Raw genomic sequence first — 20,084 nt, 5'->3', positions numbered from 1 at the left:
TCAGTACTGCCAGCATGTATACACCCCCATCTGCTGCCTGCAGCTTAAAGGGATAGAGGCTGGAACTGGTAAAAACGTGGTTCAACAGCATGTTTTTACTGCCCCTTTTCCCCTTCAGCCACAAATGTAAATGTAGCCTAAGATGTCTATGGTCAACATTAAGGCCAGGTTCACACATGTCCGGCCATGGGTTCGTGCCTGGGGTCCAGTGCCATTTCAGGTACCATTCAGGTCTGAATTTTTGCCTGAATTCGCTCCTGAACCAGACCCAAACACGCACCAGACCCTTTTTCAATCTGGACCGTGGTCGTCTTGGACATGTGTGAACAGGCTTCATTGAGAGCCAGTCTCCCTTGCCTGTCATACGAATTGGATGCCAGGAAACATGCATCCAATTCGCATATGTGTGAATCCAGCCTAAAGAAAAAGTATGGTCAAAGCTATTTTGCCTGTACTTCTCCTAGGATCACAGGAGTGCACTTCCATCTGCACTCCTGTGACCCTTTTTCTGCCGATAGCAGGCTAAAGTCCGCTGTCGGCTGATGTCAAAAGTCGGTAAAGGCGCTGGATCGATCCCGACTTTACAGTTGGGATCCACACAGATGTCTGGACCAGCAGCTGGCTCAGCCTCCCAGCAAACTGCTCAGAGACTGAGCCATCTGGTCTTGCACCCTCCACAGCCCAGCGCTCCAGTGAGCCCCGGAGGGGAGAGCAGAGAGACGCTGGCTGACTGGCAGTCACCGGCTCTCTGCAGGCTGAAGACCGAGAGCTGAGTGATCAGCGCTGTTTGATCGCTCAGTTCTCGGTCTTAGAGGTGGCGGGGGACAGCTGCAGCTGTGATCAGTGCTTCAGCCCCCTAGGAGAGTATGTACGTTTAGTTTTTTTTTTTAAAGCCATACTTCTAAGGCTTTAGTCATTTATTCTGAGTGAACACATTTCTTAGTGCATTAAAAGTGTCATAAAGAAAAGGATTCTGAACAGCTGCACTTCCAAAAATCCTTTCAACTGCAGTTTATGTGACAGGCAGGTGAGGACTAGGCCAGGCCCCTCTGATGCCCTGTAAAAAGTCTCCACTGCTTCTGCCACAGATATGCCTAAAGGATTCCTGGTGAAAAGAACTAAGAAGTCCCTACTGCTGACCTACTGAGTGTGGGATGAAGAAAGGACAGAGCGCAGGCCTCCCCCCCAGCATGGATGGTGTAAACTGTGTCTGAGCAGAGGCCGGTTCCATACCCCCGCCAGCCCTGACCAAGCTGTCCCACCCTCCCCCCCCACACCACAACTGCTTCCCGCTGGCCAAGTTGGGAACCCAGATTTGGCCGGTGAATAGAGTACCTGGAGTGGAGCTTCAGCCTGGAATGGGGGTCAGGAGGAGATGAGGAAGAGTGGGAGGGGGGCTGAGTTGCTGCACCATGGGCCTCTGGTTTGTACTTGCCCCCCCTGGGCCGAAAGTTGCCAGTCTACCCCTGGTGACTGGTGGTTACCAGATTGAGCAGGAGACAAGGAAGTAGACATGTTATGCGTAAATTTTAGCGTTTAGTCATTACCTGGTAATGACTAGGCAGTAATAGTTGCGTGAAACGCGTCTACTGCCTTGTCCCCTGCTCCATCTGGTAACCATCTGTCACATGAGCTTCAATAAAGAGGATTTTTGGAAGTGCAGCCATCCAGAATAATTTGCACACAGCATGCAAGCTGGGCTAGTGTGGGCATTAATTGGAGACTCGCTCACCTGGAGCGGCTTTCTTTGTTGCATTAAAAGTGTGTTGGATGTACAGAATTCCTTGTGGTTGCTGTGTGTGGTGCAAGGTGTGGGTGAACCAACCTGAACCTATAACAGCAGATTAATATCTTTGTAGCTATCAGTGTATATTGCCTATATGACCATTATGAATGCAGTACATGCAGTTTGAACACATAAAGGGAAACACACTCTGGAGACCAGGAGCAATCATTTCCCATTTTAAAGTGAAAATGCTGGTTCTTCAGCTGGAAGCGTTAAACACATTTTACTGCAGGCCATTTGAGAAGAGAAGTCATTAATGATTAATGTTTATTCCCAGAAGTTTTATGTCAACAGGGAAATGGTAGAATTTCTGCTTAAAATGTGCAGGCAGTTTCCTTCTGAAATAATGTTTAGCTTTAAAGGAGCTTGGGTTTTATTATATATTTGGAGAAGAGCAGATGGCCTGTTTTCTACAGTTAACTCCCATTGACAGCAATAGAAATAAAGAAGAGGGAAAGTGCCATATCAGCTTTTCTGCTTGTACAGTATAAGGGCTATAATCTCCAGAGCCAGATTGCTGGTGCTTGGATATCTAAGGATGTCTGCAAGAGCCTGAGTCACCTTGATTAACTCTGATATCAGCACTGAAGATCCTGAGCTGGAGGAGAGGAGGGCATAGGCAATGCATTCGCAGTAATGAAGGGCTAGGGATGTCAAGCCATAATCCAGCAGCCGAGTGGCATATAGGAATTTATATACCTGCAAGATGAAAGACAACAGCATTAGGTATTATTGTCTGATCAAGGTGCTTTACTTGCTCCCAATTATCATGAAATGGCCTTCAATAAGGAAGCACAAACGATTGTACTGGTGCGTTAAGTACAGTAACCCTCAGCAACCAATGAGAATTAATCATTTACTGATCCAACAGAGTAAATGGAGCTCCTATTACATTTATTTTATTTTATTACAAGCACTTTTATAGTGTTGTCAATTTATGTAGTGCTTTACATATTATTCACATCAGTCCCTGCCCTCAAGGAGCTTACAGTCTAAGGTCCCTAACTCACATTCGTACACATACTGGGGCCATTTAGACATCAGCCAATTAACTTACCAGCATGCCTTTGGAATGTGTGAGGAAGCACACACATGGAGAACATGCAAACTCCTTACAGGTAGCGCCATGGTTGGGATTTAAACCAACAACCCTAGGTGCTGCTAGGCAGAAGGGCCAACCACTTAGCCACTGTGCTGCCCATGAACATCACCCTTACGTTTTTCCATTGCCCTACAGAATATGGCCATGAAGAGAAAGGGAGGCGGAATTAGGGTACAGCAAACAATACTGGCTCAGCAGAATGCCTGTTTTAACAAAAATAATGCAAAACTGAAAAGGTAGTCTTAGAGCTTAGTTCCAATGAAGGGAATCCTTAAGGCGTCAGCATACCAAGACATTTTGGACAATTTCATGCTCCCAACTTTGTGGGAACAGTTTGGGGATGGCCCTTTCCTGTTCCAAAATGACTACGCACCAGTGCACAAAGAAAGGTCCATAAAGACATGGATGAGTGAGTTTGGGGTGGAGCTTGGCTGGCCCGCACAGAGTCCTGACCCCAACCCGATAGAACAGCTTTGGCATGAAATAGAGCGCAGACTGCAAGTCAGGTCTTTTCGTTAAACATCAATGCTTGACCTCACAAATGTGCTTCTGGAATAATGGTTAAACATTCCCATAAACACACTCCTAAACCTTGTGGACAGCCTTCCTAGAAGAGTTGAAGCTGTTATAGCTGCAAAGGGTGGGCCAACTCAATATTGAACCCTACGGACTCCCGTTAAAGATCATGTGCATGTAAAGACAGGTGTCCCAATACTTTTGACAATATAGTGTATACTGTATATATATATATATATATATATATATATATATATATATATACACACACACACATATATTTTACCATAGCAGTCCAACTAGCTCCCTTATTGTTGCTCTCCCTGTAAAATCTGTCCGTGTTTGGAACTACAGTTCAACAATACTGTACAACTAGAACTATCAAGGGTACTGACACAGAGTAGCAAAGCTTCACCACCCCAGCCTTGCCTTGAAGAAGCCTAGTGACATTTCCTAGAGGTGGTGTCTGTTCTATCTCTGTGGCCAACAAAACCTCTAGGGTGGCAGACACTGACATGATGATGACATCTCTACTCAAATAACCAGAGAGGCAAAGAAAAAAAAAGGTTGATAATGGGTCTATGAATTCAGCAGCACTGTGTTCTCATTGACGGCCCCCCACAAGAAGAAATGCATCATCACAATCATTAGCAGGGTCCACAGGTAAATGCTATGTACACACTATAAAAACTTTTCATGATGTAATCCATTTTAAAGTGAAAAGAGCATGTATATGCAGCAAACCTTGTTTTTTTTTTTTGGAGCAGAGTTCTACATAAAATGCTTTATAAACTTGTTTGACTGCAATGTTCCTTAAATTTAAGAACATCTTTGCACAGATGTCAGAAATGAACAGGTGTCTTTTTTTACTAGAAGACCAAAAAACACCTATGAAAATTGTATGAAGATTAAGTTAAAGCCTTTAAGGGAGTTTTTAAATCTCCCTACAGGAGCAACAGCAGTAAGGTATCTTTGCGCTGTGTGTGTCTAAATATTTCAGCGTAAAAGCATATCAAACACAGTTACATTTGTTATGATGTAATTCTCCAGTCTGGCTGCAGATGAGCGCTCTAGTCGATTACCTATACAGTACAAGAAAAAAGTTGCATGCACAGTCTTAGCATAGTTTTATCTCATATTTGTACCACAGTTAGGTACAATGTGTGTTATACCCCCCCTTTTTTTTTGCGCTAAAGGCTTGTACACCCTTAGAAAATCGGGCGGACATTTTTGTCCAAAGAATTTTCGTACGATTTTTGTATAGTGTGTACAGAACTTCCTACAGACGATTCAGAATTTTTGTACAAAAATTCTCAAAGGGACAAACTCCACAATTTTTCTTGTACGGGAAAAAATGAACGATTTTCGTTTAATGTGTACCGTTTTCGTACAATTTTTGTACAAGAAAAATCAGAAAAGAAAGACTGCGCATGATCAGAAACAATAAAGAACAAAAAAAAAACCTTTGTCCTATGAGAATTTTCATACAAATTTTCATACGAAAATTCTTTCATCGGTTCCGATTTACTGTGAAACAATCGGACAATCGTTCACCCAATTTTCTTATAGTGTGTACCCCACTTAACAGTTACATTTTTAGGACAAGTTTTATAGGGCTTAACCCTTTCTTCTCAATCCAAGCAGTACTGATACACAATAGTGTATTAGAATGTTAAAAAAAGTAACAAAGACAACACTCTCGAGAAAAAAGAAACACTGAGGCCCCGTTTACATATCACATAGTGGGAACTATGCGCAATTTTCACAAACTTTTGGGTGTTGTGCATAGCACAGCCCATTCACTTCAATAGTATTCCCTATGTGTGTTTTTGCAGAAAGGAAGCTCCAGCTCTTTTTGAGTTACAAACTTAGCGTGATTTTTTAAACGCACAAATTTACCACGTTTGCTGTGCAATTCTGTCACATGACAATCGTGGCAGAATCGCTCCACTTTTAAGGTGCCAATGAGAATAATGACACCCAAACCCAGGTTAAACAGTTTGCCAGCAGTTACCAGTGATTCTGCTGGCAATTTCAAATTGCATAATGTGAATGGGGCCTTACTGAGATCCAAACCAAGGACCACAGTGCTTTAAAAGAGGTTGTAAAAGCTTACTTTTTTTCTCCTAAAATAATAAACATGTTATACTTGCCTGCTCTGTGCAATGGAATTGGGGGTGGGCAAAATAACTACAGTAAAACCTTGGATTGCGAGCATAATTTGTTCGGGAAACATGTTTGTAATCCAAAGCACTTTTAGATCAAAGCCAATTTCCCCATAAGAAATAATGGAAACTCAAATGATTCATTCCACAACCATTTATTCATAAGTCCTTTAGTTTATAGTCCATATAAAAAGATTATAGCAATGTGATTATTGTGTAACCATAAAATGTCCATCCACAAATGGCACCTCCACAAGGGGATTAGAAGCAAAATCCAGCAGGAGCTACAGAGTATAAAAGAGAAGAGAAGCATCTCTAAGTGTAGCAATATGGTTACCTTCAATGAAGGTTCAACATTTAGTAACTCACATGGTTGATGATTAAAAGAGGCACATCTAATCTAAGTATGTAGGCATCTGGGGTAAAGCTGTCCATGTAGACCATCCTCCTCACCGTCGGCACTCACCGCTGTCAGTCTGCAGTTGTGACCCGGAAGACTACCCTGCAGTAGAGCGATCTGAAAGCGAGGCTTGAAGAACTCGTGGAGTGCAGCGTGGAAGGGATGACATTGATGGCGATGAGAAGGAGAGTCTATGTGGATAGCTTTAAACCTCGTACACGCGCACCAATTGTTGGCCGACCAATCGACCGTCTTTTGTCCAGTGTTGTTGTGTTGGTTGAAATGTGCTCTAGACTGCACACGAATTTTGTCGGCCAACAACAACCAACTGCAGAAGTGATGTCATGTGCTGGTTCACTTTTCGTGTGTTTTTTCTTCTCTGAGCATGCCCAGTCTTGCTCATCTGACTTTTGTCGGACGAAATCTGTACTGACTGACGAACAATCGGCCGTTCTGGTGACGGCCAACAAAAATTTTATAGCATGCACAACGAAAATTTATGGCCAACAATCGGTGCGTGTGTACGGGGCTTTACCCCGGATGCCTGCATACTTAGATGTGCCTGTTTTAATCACCAATCACTTGAGATGCTAAATGTACTTTCAATAAATGTAACCATATTGCTACAATTAGAGGCACCTCTCTTCTCTTTTATACTCAGTTGTGACGTGGCGCTACTTCTATATCAAGACATTGCTTGTTTATCAAGTCAAAATTTATAAAAAAAATGTGCTTGTCTTGCAAACACTCTCAGACCAAGTTACTCTCCATCCAAAGTTTTATGGTACTGGGATAATTTTTACCAAAATGCAGGGAATGTATTAAGGGGAAAAATGTCTTGCCTAGAACCACTGTAAGTGCTGACCCCCCTAAGCCACTGTGCTTCCTAAGGTTTTGTTCCCTTTTTTGGGTTCCTGTAGTTATAATGAAATTTCCTGCCGATTTATTCATGTCTGAGTCTGGGGCAGTTGCATTAGGGCCAGCATTTAGAGTTGTTGGCAGATTTTTCAGTCTTTAATCTTCATTTATGATTATGGTTGCAGCTCAGACTATATTTCTGCTAGATTTTTTGCGGTTACTAGAGATACAAGGCTGTTTTTTTCCTTTTACATTTTTCAGTAGCCACATACAATCCAGCACTAGAAAGGATAAGAATAATAATCAAAGAGCTGCAACCCATCATAACAGAGGATAAAATCCTTAAAGAAATCTTCCAACATCCCCTAATGCTGGCCTTCAAGCAATCACCCAACCTCAGATATAAATTAATCAGAAGGAAACTTTATTCTGACTACAGAGAAGTAAACAAGGGAACCAAAATCTTGCAACAAGAAAAGTTTCAAACTGTGCAGCCACAGCAACCCATCAAAAAGTGTCACATACACAAAAACTGGATCACACAGCTGCACCCCCACTAATGTAGTGTGGTGTACCTCGGTCATTGCAACAAGTGTACCCAGGGATACTACATTGGTGAAATAGGACAGGCATTACAAAAATAATGATTTTACATAGACACATCCTAAAAAAAAATGATTACTACACACATAGGACATCATTTCTCGCAACCAGACCACCTTATAAAAGACAATAATGTTTTTTTTTCTAAAGGGAACTTTAAAAATCCTCAGTAAGGGTTCTTTCACACGGGCGGTCCGATCAGATCCGCCTGTCAGTTTTTTAGGCGGATCTGATCGAATGCCCCATTCAGCCCTATGGAGCAGCGGATGTCAGCGGTGACATGTCCGCTGACACCCGCTGCCATCCGTATCCGATTCTGTCCGTGAAATCCGGACGGATGGAAACCCTATTTTCCATCCGTCCTGGGGATCGGATGGGATCGGATGAGAGCGGATGAGAGCGGATGAGAGCGGACAGGCGGTCCGCTCTCATCCGATTCCCCATAGAGAGCAGCGGGGGCTGTGACACCTCCCTCTCCGCACTGCAAGCGGAGACGGAGCTGTCATCCGCCGGTGTTCTAAAATTTTCTTGGACCCGTGAAAAAATCGGACCTCGTCACTTCCGGTGATGGGAGTCTCAAGTGCGCATGCGCATAAGACATTATCTTGGTTTGGTAAACTTATAACACATAGCGGGCAGCTGAATGAGAGGAGGCGGGGCTGAGGTGGGACGGAAGACACCGCCGCGTCATCTGCAGAGCTGAATAGAGGAGGCGGGACGGAGGTGCGGCCGTGTAATAAATGCAGGACTTTAGCGACTCCTTGTTTTATTATCTTTAGCAATTATCGTATTATTTATCCTTAGGATTTCATTACATTTACTATTTATATAATACAAAATAAGAAATACTAAATGTAAAGATAATAAAACCTAAGGAGTCGCTAAAGTCCTGCATATATTACACGGCCGCACCTCCGTCCCGCCTCCTCCACCAGCTCTGCATATGTGCCTCCGTCCCTAATGTCTCGATGACGCGGCGGTGTCCTCCGTCGCACCTCAGCCCCGCCTCCTCTCAATCAGCTGTCCGCTCTCTGTTATAATTTTGCCAAACCTCGAAAAATGTCTTCTGCGCATGCGCACGGACGACTCCCACCCGCTGTTTTGTGATGCTCTATCACCGGAAGTGACGAGGTCTGATTTTTTCACGGGTCCGACAACATTTTACAACACCGGCTCAGCGGGGATCGCGGATCGATCCCCGCTGAGCAGCACGGATCCACCTACAGAGGCGGACCGTGTGAAAGAGCCTTAAAGGAAAATCTTGGATCTACAAATATTAATTCTGTTTGACACAAGAGATAACAGACTGATCATGGACTTCAGCTTTCTAAATCACTATCAAAAAGTTTTATGATCTTTCTCACCTCTGTTACTCTTTCCTCCTCCCTCAGACTCCATAACCCATTCTCTATTTTTTGTCTGCCAAACTTTCTCACTTTTGTTTGGGTCCTTTCACATGATGTGATGGTCCTCAATGGTGATCTCAGCATAGAAAAAAAGCTATTCATTCGAAAGGATTGCATGAGGACTCGAGGGCATACAATGCGATTAGAGGAGAAGCGTTTTAACCTCAGGCAACACAGGGGGTTCTTTACTGTTAGGGCTACAAGATTGTGGAATTCTCTACCACAAGAGGTGGTTTCTGTGGGAAGTATGGTTGCTTTCAAAAGACTCTTGGACGTACCTCTCAATGATCAGAACATTTAGGGGTATGAGAGATGATTACGGCCACACACACCAGTTGAACTGGATGGACTATTGTCTTTATTCAACCTAAACTACTATGTAACTATATGTGCTGTCCGGCACGGTCCGTTCTCTGCTCAGCAGGGATCGATCCGCTGATCCCCACTGAGCAGGCAGATGACAGCTCTGTCTCCGCTCTGTGTGCGGAGACGGAGCAGTCCGATCCCCACTCTCCTCTATGGGGAAATCGGATGAGAACGGACTTGCCTGTCTGTTCTCATCCGATCCCATCCGATCTGATCCGCTGGACGGATGGAAAATAGGGTTACCATCCTTCCGGATTTCGGAATCGGATAGCAGTGGGTGTCAGCGGAGATGTCTCCGCTGACATCCGCTGCCCCATAGGGATGCATGGAGGATCCGAACAGGTATGCCTAAAAAACTGACAGGCGGATCTGATCGGATCGTTCATGTGAAAGGACCCTTACCCTATGAGGAGAATTTATTAAAATAGAAGTATGGCTTTATTTTTATTTATTTATTTTTTTCCATATACATTCTAACCTAGTCCGATGCTGCATCTGTCCCCCCGATGCCTCTGCACTGAGAACCAAACGATCAAACACTGCCGATCCCCCGGTTCTGACAGCTCTCTGAGCAGAGAGCAGCTGACTGTCAGTAAGCAGCTCTCTGCTCCCTCCTCGCTCATTGCAGTGCTGGGCTGTGGAGAGGGCGGGAGTGGCTGGCTCAGGCTCTCAGCTGCTCACTGAGAGGCTGACCCAGGTGTCAGTCCAGGCATTCGGCGGATCCCAACTTCCATCATCACGATGACCTGGTGCCTAGACTGACTTCTGTGACACCAGCAGAGAGCGGACTTCAGCCCGCTCTCTGCTGAAAATGGGTCACAGGAGTGCAAAACAAATTACACTCCTGTGATTCATAGGAGAAGTACAGCCAAACTAGCTTGGCTATACTTCTCCTTTAAAGCGGTTGTAAACCCAAAACTGCAAAAAAAAAATGCGCGCGGGAGTGATTTTCCGGCAAGCTCCCGGCAAGCAAAACTGAAGGTCCCCCCAGGCCTTCAGAGCGCATGCGCCGCTTGCGTGAGCGGCTGCATGCACTGCAAATATCTCCTAAACCGTGCAGGTTTAGGAGATATTAATTGTACCTACAGGTAAGCCTTATTATAGGCTTACCTGTAGGTAAAAGTGTAAAAAAGCGGGATACTACCGCTTTAAGATTGGAGCAGACAGAATCTGAAGCAGCTCTGCATGACAACCAATCAGTTTCCAGTTTTCATTTTCAAAGTTTAACTGAACAAGCTGATGCAGGAAGCTGATTGGTTGCTATGCACAGCCGCTCCTGGTTTGGTCTACTCCATAGTTACATAGTAGTTGAGGTTGAATAAAGACAATAGTCTATCCAGTTCAACCTGTGTAGGTGTGTGTGGCCTTAATCATCTCTCATACCCCTGAATGTTCTGATCATTGAGATGTACGTCCAAGAGTCTTTTGAAAGCCACCATACTTCCCGCAGAAACCACCTCTTGTGGTAGAGAATTCCACAATCCTGTAGCCCTAAAAGTAAAGAACCCCCTGCGTTGCCTGAGGTTAAAATGATTCTCCTCCAATCGCATTGTATGCCCTCGAGTCCTCATGCAATCCTTTCAATTAAATAGCTTTTTTTCGACGCTGAGATCACCATTGAGGTATTTATAAATTGCTATCATGTCCCCTCTCAGGTGTCTCTTCTCCAGGGAGAATAAATCAAGCGATTGCAGACGCTCTTCATAATTAAGGTCCTCCAGTTTTAGTAAAATTCCCAACTATGTGCGTGTGTGTGTTTTTCCCCAGAGATTGTTGCAGATGATTTCTTAACATTTTGCTACACCTTTGGGTATCAGTACAGTTTGGATTGAGAAGAAGGGTGTTGGCCTTGGAAAGTTTGCCCTGAAAATGTAACTCTTGGTGCAAAAAAAAAAAAAGGTATCACGGTCAGTGCTCAACTGTGTTGTTGCAAGAGCATTAATATGACAAAAATCACCTAGGCATTAAATTGTAAGAAATGTTCTTATATGTAGTTCAGTTACAAGCTCTATCATCTTTTCCCACAAATAGAATAAGTGCAGATTCATCCAGATTTGGCAGAGATCACACTCATAACACACTGATAAAAAAAAAAACTTTCAAAGTCTGTTTGTTTCAATTTTGTGCTGAAAAAGCCTAACACCTGTAACCACGTCTGGACCGGAAGGATTTGTCCCCTTAATGATCAGGCCATTTTCTGCTATTCGGCATTGTGTTATTTTAACGAAAAATTGCACAGTTGTGCGACGCTGTACTGAAATAAAATTGATGTCCTTTTTTTCCCACAAATAGAGCTTTCTTTTGGTGGTATTTGATCACCTGTGCAATTTTTATTTTTTTGCGCTATAAACAAAAAAAAGACAATTCTGAAAAAAAAAAAACAATGTTTTTCACATTCTGCTTTATAACATTCCCCCCCTCCCCGAAAAAAAAAGTTAAAGATCACATTTTTTTCATCCTTTTAGGCCAATTTGTGTTCTGCTACATAATTTTGGTAAAAAAAAAAAAAATCGCAATAAGCGTATTTTGTTTGGTTTGCGCAAAAGTTATTGTGTCTACAAACTAGGGGAAAGATTTATGTCATTTTTATTTATTTTATTTTTTTTACTAGTAATGGCAGCGATCAGACATTTTTGACACTTTTAGGGAGACCAGTGACATTACTACAATAATCAGTGCTAAAAATATGCACTGTTACTGTAATAATGACATTGGCAGGAAAGGCGTTAACCTAGTGGGTGATCAAAGGGTTAAATGTGAGGGGAGTGGGGAGTGTTTACTAACTGTGGGGGAAGGGTTTGTGAAATGGCCATAGAGACCTGTGATCCTATAGAGAAGAACAGTCGGCTGTGTCTATAACTTCTCTCTCAGCGGGGAGCGATTGCGAGTGCCCGGCTGCAATCGCGGGCGGCGGTCCCGTGTATTGGCATCCCCGCTGTCGCTCGCCCCCCGCACCAATCGCGCGACCGACGTAGGGCTACAATGGTTCGCACAGGGAGCTTTACTAAAACCAGTGCACACGGGATCTGGTGCAGCTGTGCATAATAACAACCATTTAGCTAGCTTCTGACTACGAAACGCTATGGTACAGTTTGCACATTACCATGAATTACCACAACGCATAAATGTGAATCCAGCCTGAATGTTCACTTCACATAGGAAAAGATGACAAATATCAAAACAAAGCTTCCAGGTTCAAGAAGCCTCAGTTCACACTAGGGCGACCTGTGAGGCGACCTGGTCGCCTCACAGGTCGCCGCAGGTCGCCTCCCATAGGGAATCTGCGGACCCGTTCTAATAGGAGCGACACAAGTCGCTCCAAACCTAGAAAAAGGGTCCGGAGCTTCTTTGGGGCGACCAGGAGGCCACCGCCATAGACTTCAATGTTATGAAGTCCGTGGCGGCCGCTCCGAGGTCGCGGCGCGCTGCTCGCACCGCGATCTCGGAGGTCGCCCCGGGAAGTAGCGTCGCGGTAGTGTGAACCGGCGCGAAATGTGCATGTAATCATTCATTTAATAACAAAAAACAGCCATAAAAGTGCACCTCAATCAATCATTATTTAGAATATTATAAAGGTCACCACCTTTTTTTGTTCAGACCACTATCTTATATCTATAAATTTAGTTTTGCCCAAACCCTGCCATCCCAATCTGTTAGGGCTGTGGAATTCCTCAACACGCAGGTGCACATAACAGAGAGGTGAGGATGCTCATAACACTATTGTCCTCCTAATATGCCACATGGCATATGGGCAAAATTGGCCTGAACCTAAGGCTGGCCATAGCTAATCAAAAAATAAAATACAAACTAGTTCCCCCATCCACACAAGATGGATGGAGGAGTCCTGCTCGCTATGCTATTGTATTCTGAAATTAAGGACTCCTCCACTGCTAAAATGCACCAATCAGCACTGAAGCCAATTGGCTGATTGAATGAAAACTTCTCAACATCCCGTTCAACAAAAGTCAATTATTAGATTGACTTGTGTCTAGCGGTAATGGCAATAGAATGATCAAACTTTGGCTGCTCCGTGCCGAACCTATCCATGGGCAATCTTAGCTTATCGTCGGTCAGAAGCTAACTGTACAACCTCCTTTAGATGTACTGACAACTATATAGTGTGAGAACTTACTTTATGGTCATTAAATGGACTGTTTAGATAGGTCTTTGCACTATACAGCTGCTAATTCTAAAGGACAGTACACACTTCCCAAAAGTCAGTTCTAATGACCATCTTCAGGCAAAAGGCTATGCTGAAAAACCAGCATTCGATCAATATTTGCAGCCAATGGCTGCAAGCTTTGATCAGTGTATTCGGACAGGAGTGGGGGGAGTTCCCAGAGTGCCTGCTGTCAGAATAGAATACCTGAGCAGGAAAGATCCTAGCATCCCACATCATTGTAATGATGCAGGGATCTTGTGTGTGTTTTTTTTTTTTTCGTTTAACTCACTGAAAAAAAAATCCAATGTGTATACCCAGCTTATAGTGTTACTAAACCCTCAACAGTAAAATGAGTCTGTATATGCAGTAAAGCATGCTTGTTATACTTACTTTGGAACCGAAAGGGTTAATCCTCTGCATTGTGTAAAAGGGCTGTCTTGTCTGACCCTCCCCTTCTTTCACAGTCCCCAATCCATTTCCTGATAAAACAGAGTCTAGGGGACAACCTGGGCATGCTCAGTTTGGTGTGTATTGCTAGATAGTCGTTTTTTTTTTTTTTTCTTGGGGGAGAGGGCCAATCAGCACTCTCCGGACAGAGGGTCAAGTGTCCTGAATTCTCATTGGACAGTCATAGGAGAATGAAAACTCCTCCAAGTTTTAACCAGACATTGATAGAAGTCACAAAGACATCTATATACTGTTGATGAGAAAAGGTATTTAGCAGTTTATATTTACTAAAACTATTGCATTTCCATGTTCTGTGTACTGTGGGAGACCAGATATAGTGAATGCAAGGTCCTGGGTTTTGTACCACATTAAGTGCCGGTTCACACTATAGCGAGTGCGGCGATCGCATGTAATATCGGAGTGCACTGCTCCTTCATTACATGCGATCGGATGTGCAGTGCGAATTCAGCCATACACTTTGTATGGCTAAATTCGCACTGCACCCGCACAAAAGTCGCACATGACCCTTTTTTTCAGCCGCATCAGAATCGGATCGCACAGTGGTTCACACTTGTGCGATCCGATCCTGTGCGAACTGTCAGATCGCACTGCGATATGCGATCAAACTGGGGGTGTCGTTAACATTTCATTGACACCCCCAGCGTATCGCATATGGCAGTGTGAACTGCCAGATGTGCGTTTGAGATGCGGGAACAGGCTGCAAATTCGCAGCCTTCCCGCATCGCACAAGTGTGACCCGGCACTAAGCCTGTAAATCTAAAGGTAGTTGTACAAGGATTGTACAATTAGGTTGTATTTTTTGTCTCCAATTTTAGTTAAACATGTACACTGTGGGAAATGGTGACATGGACATAAACTCCAAAAGACAGGGAATGGGCATTAAATGAACAGGATAATGAAAAGAGGAAATGTTAGAAAATAAATACTAAAGAGCAACATGCAGAATAAACTGCATGTAAGTAGCAGGTACAATACCTGGAAAGAAGGAACACAATGGCTGGGTTTTCCCAAACTTTGGCAGTATTCCAGGATCTCCGTGCGTTGGATGTTGGCAGTGCTGGCAAAGCTCTTAAACGTTTGGCTGAAAGATATCATCAGAAGACAGTTAACACCTACCAGCATGGAGGGTAAGGTGGGAGACTGGAGAGCGTGAATTGGACCCAAAGAACACAGAAACAAGCGAAGAACTTTTTACAAATGGAAAATTACAAATACAACAGAAAACCTTTCCCGTTAGACGTCCACAAAGAAGAAATCTATAGAAAAACATTGCCCTCCAGTGGTAAAATAAAATGTTTGCTAAGCTAAAGATTTTCTTTTTTCTTCTAACGATTCTAAAAACGCAAACCTAGGGATTTAGTAAACAATTGAAAACTGGCGTTGGAAGACTTTAAGATTGTAACAACTGGAATTCGATAATGAGCTGCAACTGTTTACAAGTATGTGTTGGCGAATTCAGTCTGTGCTGAATGGCAGCCAATTCTTTTGCCAGTTGGGTCTTTCACTTAGAGAATTTTGTTAATGTTTATCAAAATGTGGCAGATGCACTAGATACAAACAAAGGGAAAGAATATCTTGTTGTGCTAAGGTTTATCACAGAGTCTTAAAGCAGAACTACACTGCATCTGAGCACCACAAACCCAAAACGCTATTTAATTCATTTTCAATATTTAAAGCAAACTTACCATCCACGTCTCTATGCTTTATTTTGAGAAATCGCTTTTACAAACAGCCTAGCTTTTCTGGCCAGTGTACTTCCTACTGTACTCCTATGACCCAGATTCTGAGCCGGTCCAGGCTCTGGGGGGATCCCGACTTTAATGTCAGAATCCACCCCGAAGTCTGAGCAGCAGCTGGCTCAGTCTCTCAACATGCCACTAAAGCCTAGTACACACGCAACGATTATCGGCCGACCGATCGTCCGTCTTCTGTCCAGAGTGGTGTTTTGTTGGTTGGAATGTGCCTAGACTGCACACAAATTTTCTCGCCCGAAAAAATTCTACTTCAGAAGTGATGTCATGTGTTGGATTGCTTTCTTTGTGTTCTTTCTTCTCTGAGCATGCCCAGACTTGCTCATTAGATTTTTCCCTGTCGAAATCTGTACTGACTGCACGAAAAGCGGCCGTGTTTTGACGGCAGACAAAAATTTTATAGCCTGCACACCAGATTTTTTTCGGCCAAAAAGTCGGAGTCGGTTGTCGGAAGCATCATACTAACAAGCCGAAAATCGGCAGATCGGTCGTCGGACGAAAATTCCCTGCCGATTTTCAACGCGTGTGTACGAGGCTTTAGAGCCTGAGCCAGCTGCTCCCTCCCCCTCCACAGCCCAGTGTTCCAGTGAGCACTGGAGGGGTAGAGCACAAAGTCGTTGACTGACAGTCACTGCTCTCTGCTCACTGAAGACTAAGAACTGAGTAATCAGCGGTCTTTGATCGCTTAGTTGTTGGTGTAGAGCCAGCAGGGGACAATATGTATGTCTGTTATTTTCAAATCCCATACTTCTCTTTTGAAAATAGCCAATGTTGATTGAGAGAGTTTGACTTTAAAGGGACACTAAAGTTTGGTTTAAAATAAAAATGATCTATTAAAGTATGTATTCTTAACTCAGAAAAGTCCCTTTGATCGCTCTTAAGCTGGATACACACTATACAACTTTTATTGGTAGATTTCCTTTAGATTTACCTTTAACTATGTAGTGCAAGGTCCTGCCTGATTGCATACAAATTGAAAGTGTTTAGGTTTGACCTCATATTTTATGGTTTTGGTAAATCTAAAGGAAAAGAATCTAAAGAAAATTGTATAGTGTGTATCTAGCTTTAGTCTCCTCCAAATCTCCAAAAAATGTTTTTTTCTTGGTGCTGTGATCTAACTTCCTGTTAGAGCACATGTTAGACACAAGGCCCGCAAGCTGAATCTGGCCCATCAGGCCATTTCATGTGGCCCTCACACCTCTCCTGCAGTTGTGGCATCGATATCAGCTCCGTCCCCACCTTGTTTTAGCAGTTGGCAGCAGAGAGGAGGACAGAACTTCTCCACCAGATCCTGCGCTTCTCTGTGTAGCCGAGAAGAGGCTCATCTCTGCCCACCCATCTCAGTAGTCGGCAGCAGATAGTAGGACAAAATTCCTCCAACAGATCTCGCGCCTCTTTGCGCAGCTGCAGTACCCCTTTGTTTCCGCCTCCCCTGGTCTCAGCATTCAGCAGACTCTGCCAGCTGACTCCAGCCCTCCTCCTCCAGACTCTGCACTTTCTCTTTTTGTGCTTCTCAACTCCGCCCCCTACCATCCACCAGCACAAAGTAAGGGGATGCCCTGCGATGTAAGGGAGGGTGGGAGATTCTTGACATCTGATGTAAAGGGGGGTGAGGTGCTCTGGACATCTAGTCTAAAAGATACAACTGGCCCTTTGAGGGCAACTATAATGTTAAATCAGCCCGCAATGAAATTGAATTTGACACCCCTGTGTTAGAGGATGGCTTTGTTCATTCTGCATGGATCTACTGTATGTAGGAAGGCAGCCACCCTCTCTTGCTCACTTCTGAGATAAACTATGGACTGGGGAATGTGTAGTGTGCATTGAGCAGAGCACATGACTGCAAAAAAACAAAGGAGGGCGCTTCTAAGTGCAGTATGTAAGATCAATTTATTATTAAAAAGCAAATAAACATCACATGTAGTAGAATAAAAAGCACATGTCAAACTCTGTTGCTCTCATCCAGAAACACAGGCAGTGCAAAGATGAGAGGGAGCTGATCTGACAGCATAGGAACTTAGCTGAAGATATCCCACAAGGCATGTAGGGGGCGTGGCTGCGTGTTTCAAGGCGGTAACACTTTTTTTTTTTTTAGAAAAAGTTGTTACCGCCTTGAAACCCATAGCCACGGCCTCTGGGGCTCTCAATAGTCACCGAAGGGAATTTTGTTTAAAGCAGTGAATCTGACATGCAACAAACATTGATGCAGGTGAATCTTCCAGGTGTATGTATTTAACATGAATGTTTGGTAAAAGTCACATCCCCCTTAAATATGCAAACAATCCATACAATCTGATCTTTAACAATAATTACATTTTCCACGTCTTTAATATTTTTAAATTTGCAGCTTTCATTAACCTGTTGCCATCCATGTAACACATACACTATATTGTCAAAAGTATTGGGACGCCTGCTTTTACACGCACATGAACTTTAATGGCATCCCAGTCTTAGTCCGTAGGGTTCAATATTGAGTTGGCCCACCCTTTGCAGCTATAACAGCTTCAACTCTTCTGGGAAGGCTGTCCACAAGCTTTAGGAGTGTGTCTATAGGAATGTTTGACCATTCTTCCACAAGTGCATTTGTGAGGTCAGGCACTGATGTTGGGTGAGAAGGCTTGGCTAGCAGTCTCCGCTTTAATTCATCCCAAAAGGTGTTCTATCAGGTTGGGATCAGGACTCTGTGCAGGTCAGTCAAGTTCCTCCACCCCAAACTCACTCATCCATGTCTTTATGGACCTTGCTTTGTGCACTGGTTTAATCATTTGGTGGAGGGGGGATTATGGTGTGGGGCTGTTTTTCAGGGGTTGGGCTTCACCCCTCAGGGAACTCTTAGGGCGTCAGCATACCAAGACATTTTGGACAATTTCATGCTCCCATCTTTGTGGGAACAGTTTGGGAATAACCCCTGGAGTCCTGACCTTGACCTGATAGAACATCTTTGGGATGAATTAGAGCAGAGACTGTGAGCCAGGTCTTCAGTGGCTGACCTCACAAATGTGCTTCTGGAAGAATGGTCAAACATTCCCATAGATACCAAAAGGATGTGTGTGATCCCTGCGCTGTCTGAGGTGATTAGAGACTCCCTGCTGCAGCGCCACTGGTACTGATACTGAACAGTTAAATATATTGTTATGGGGGTAGTGGTGCGCTTCAGGGGTTAGCTCTTGTTAAATCTCTAATTGGATGGGTAGGTATATTGTGCAAAAATCTCGATCAAAAAGTGCTCAATGTAATCCGTATGTACATATGTATTTGTTGAAGAAATATTGGGTAATCAAAGTGCAGGTGCGTAGTGTTAATCAAAACGATGTGTGTATCAATAAAGGAGCTCTATACCCGGAAGTGACGTTACGACGGAGCCCGATCTCCACAGCGGCGGTTGTTTTGATGTACGCTGGTTTATCTTCGCTACACTGTAAGTGCAATTTTGTATATATAAAAAAAAAAGGCTTTATATACTGCACCATGAAAGCTCTTTGTTTCTGAGGCACAATAAGGCTCAATAAGGAGGATAGGACAAGGACAGCGGACCGGACTGGTACCTATAGGAATCCAGGAAATCTTTCTCAAAAAGGGATCAAGGATTTGGATTGAAGTAAACAAAGTCTTTAAAAGAAAAGTATCCATTGAAAAGTCTGGATATACACCAGAGGCATATCTTTCTTGCCTTTAAGGTGAGAGTTTAGCGCACATAGAGGTGACACACAAGGTGGAGGAGATTATAGTCACTTTATTCAACCACTGAAGCACGGTCACAAAGGAGAAAATACACACAAGATTTTTTGGAAATCAATATATATTTTCTGGACTTTTACAGCAGAAATTGTTTATTTTAAGTATTGCAACAGGGCTGTTCACTTACTGTTTCACTTATTAGAATTATTTTGCAACACTTTTATTTGATTGGAAGAAGCATGCAGCACTTTATCTGAGCACCTATATATTTTATTTGTTTAATTATTTATTTATGTATCGGATTGTAGATTTATATTGCATTATTGGTACATCCCATTATTTTATGTGAAAATTAGAAGACATTCGATATTTATCTTTTTATTGATACACACATCGTTTTGATTAACACTACGCACCTGCACTTTGATTACCCAATATTTCTTCAACAAATACATATGTACATACGGATTACATTGAGCACTTTTTGATCAAGATTTTTGCACAATATACCTACCCATCCAATTAGAGATTTAACAAGAGCTAACCCCTGAAGCGCACCACTATCCCCATAACAATTCCCATAGATACACTCCTAAACCTTGTGGACAGCCTTCCCAGAAGAGTTGAAGCGGTTATAGCTGCAAAGGGTGGGCCAACTCAATATTGAACCCTACGGACCAAGACTGGGATGCCAACAAAGTTCACATGCGTGTAAAGGCAGGCGTCCCAATACTTTTTACATTATAGTGTATATAGGGAGGTGGGGATTGGGGGTGATGCAATCACTGGGACACTTTTAAATCTTAATACAGGGAATGCATTA

General features: G+C 43.4%; 1 protein-coding gene across 3 annotated transcripts in view; it reads right to left on the bottom strand.

Annotated features, from left to right (window-relative positions):
* Positions 1 to 20,084, bottom strand: part of SEC16B (SEC16 homolog B, endoplasmic reticulum export factor) — a 379,445-nt gene that overhangs the window by 169,357 nt on the left and 190,004 nt on the right. For all 3 annotated transcript variants that reach the window (XM_082265600.1, XM_082265602.1, XM_082265601.1), the window contains 2 exons: positions 14,808 to 14,913; positions 2,348 to 2,485 (listed from right to left, as the gene is read on the bottom strand). In XM_082265600.1, the coding sequence (XP_082121726.1) occupies positions 2,348 to 2,485; positions 14,808 to 14,913 (244 nt within the window). The remainder of the gene's footprint in view (positions 1 to 2,347; positions 2,486 to 14,807; positions 14,914 to 20,084) is intronic.

This window comes from Pelophylax lessonae (assembly GCF_965119305.1).
Source record: "Pelophylax lessonae genome assembly, chromosome: 8".
In the NCBI taxonomy this organism is placed as follows: Eukaryota; Metazoa; Chordata; class Amphibia; order Anura; family Ranidae; genus Pelophylax; species Pelophylax lessonae.
The sequence above is the reverse complement of the archived record's forward strand: the minus strand, read 5'-3'. Positions and strand labels throughout refer to the sequence as shown.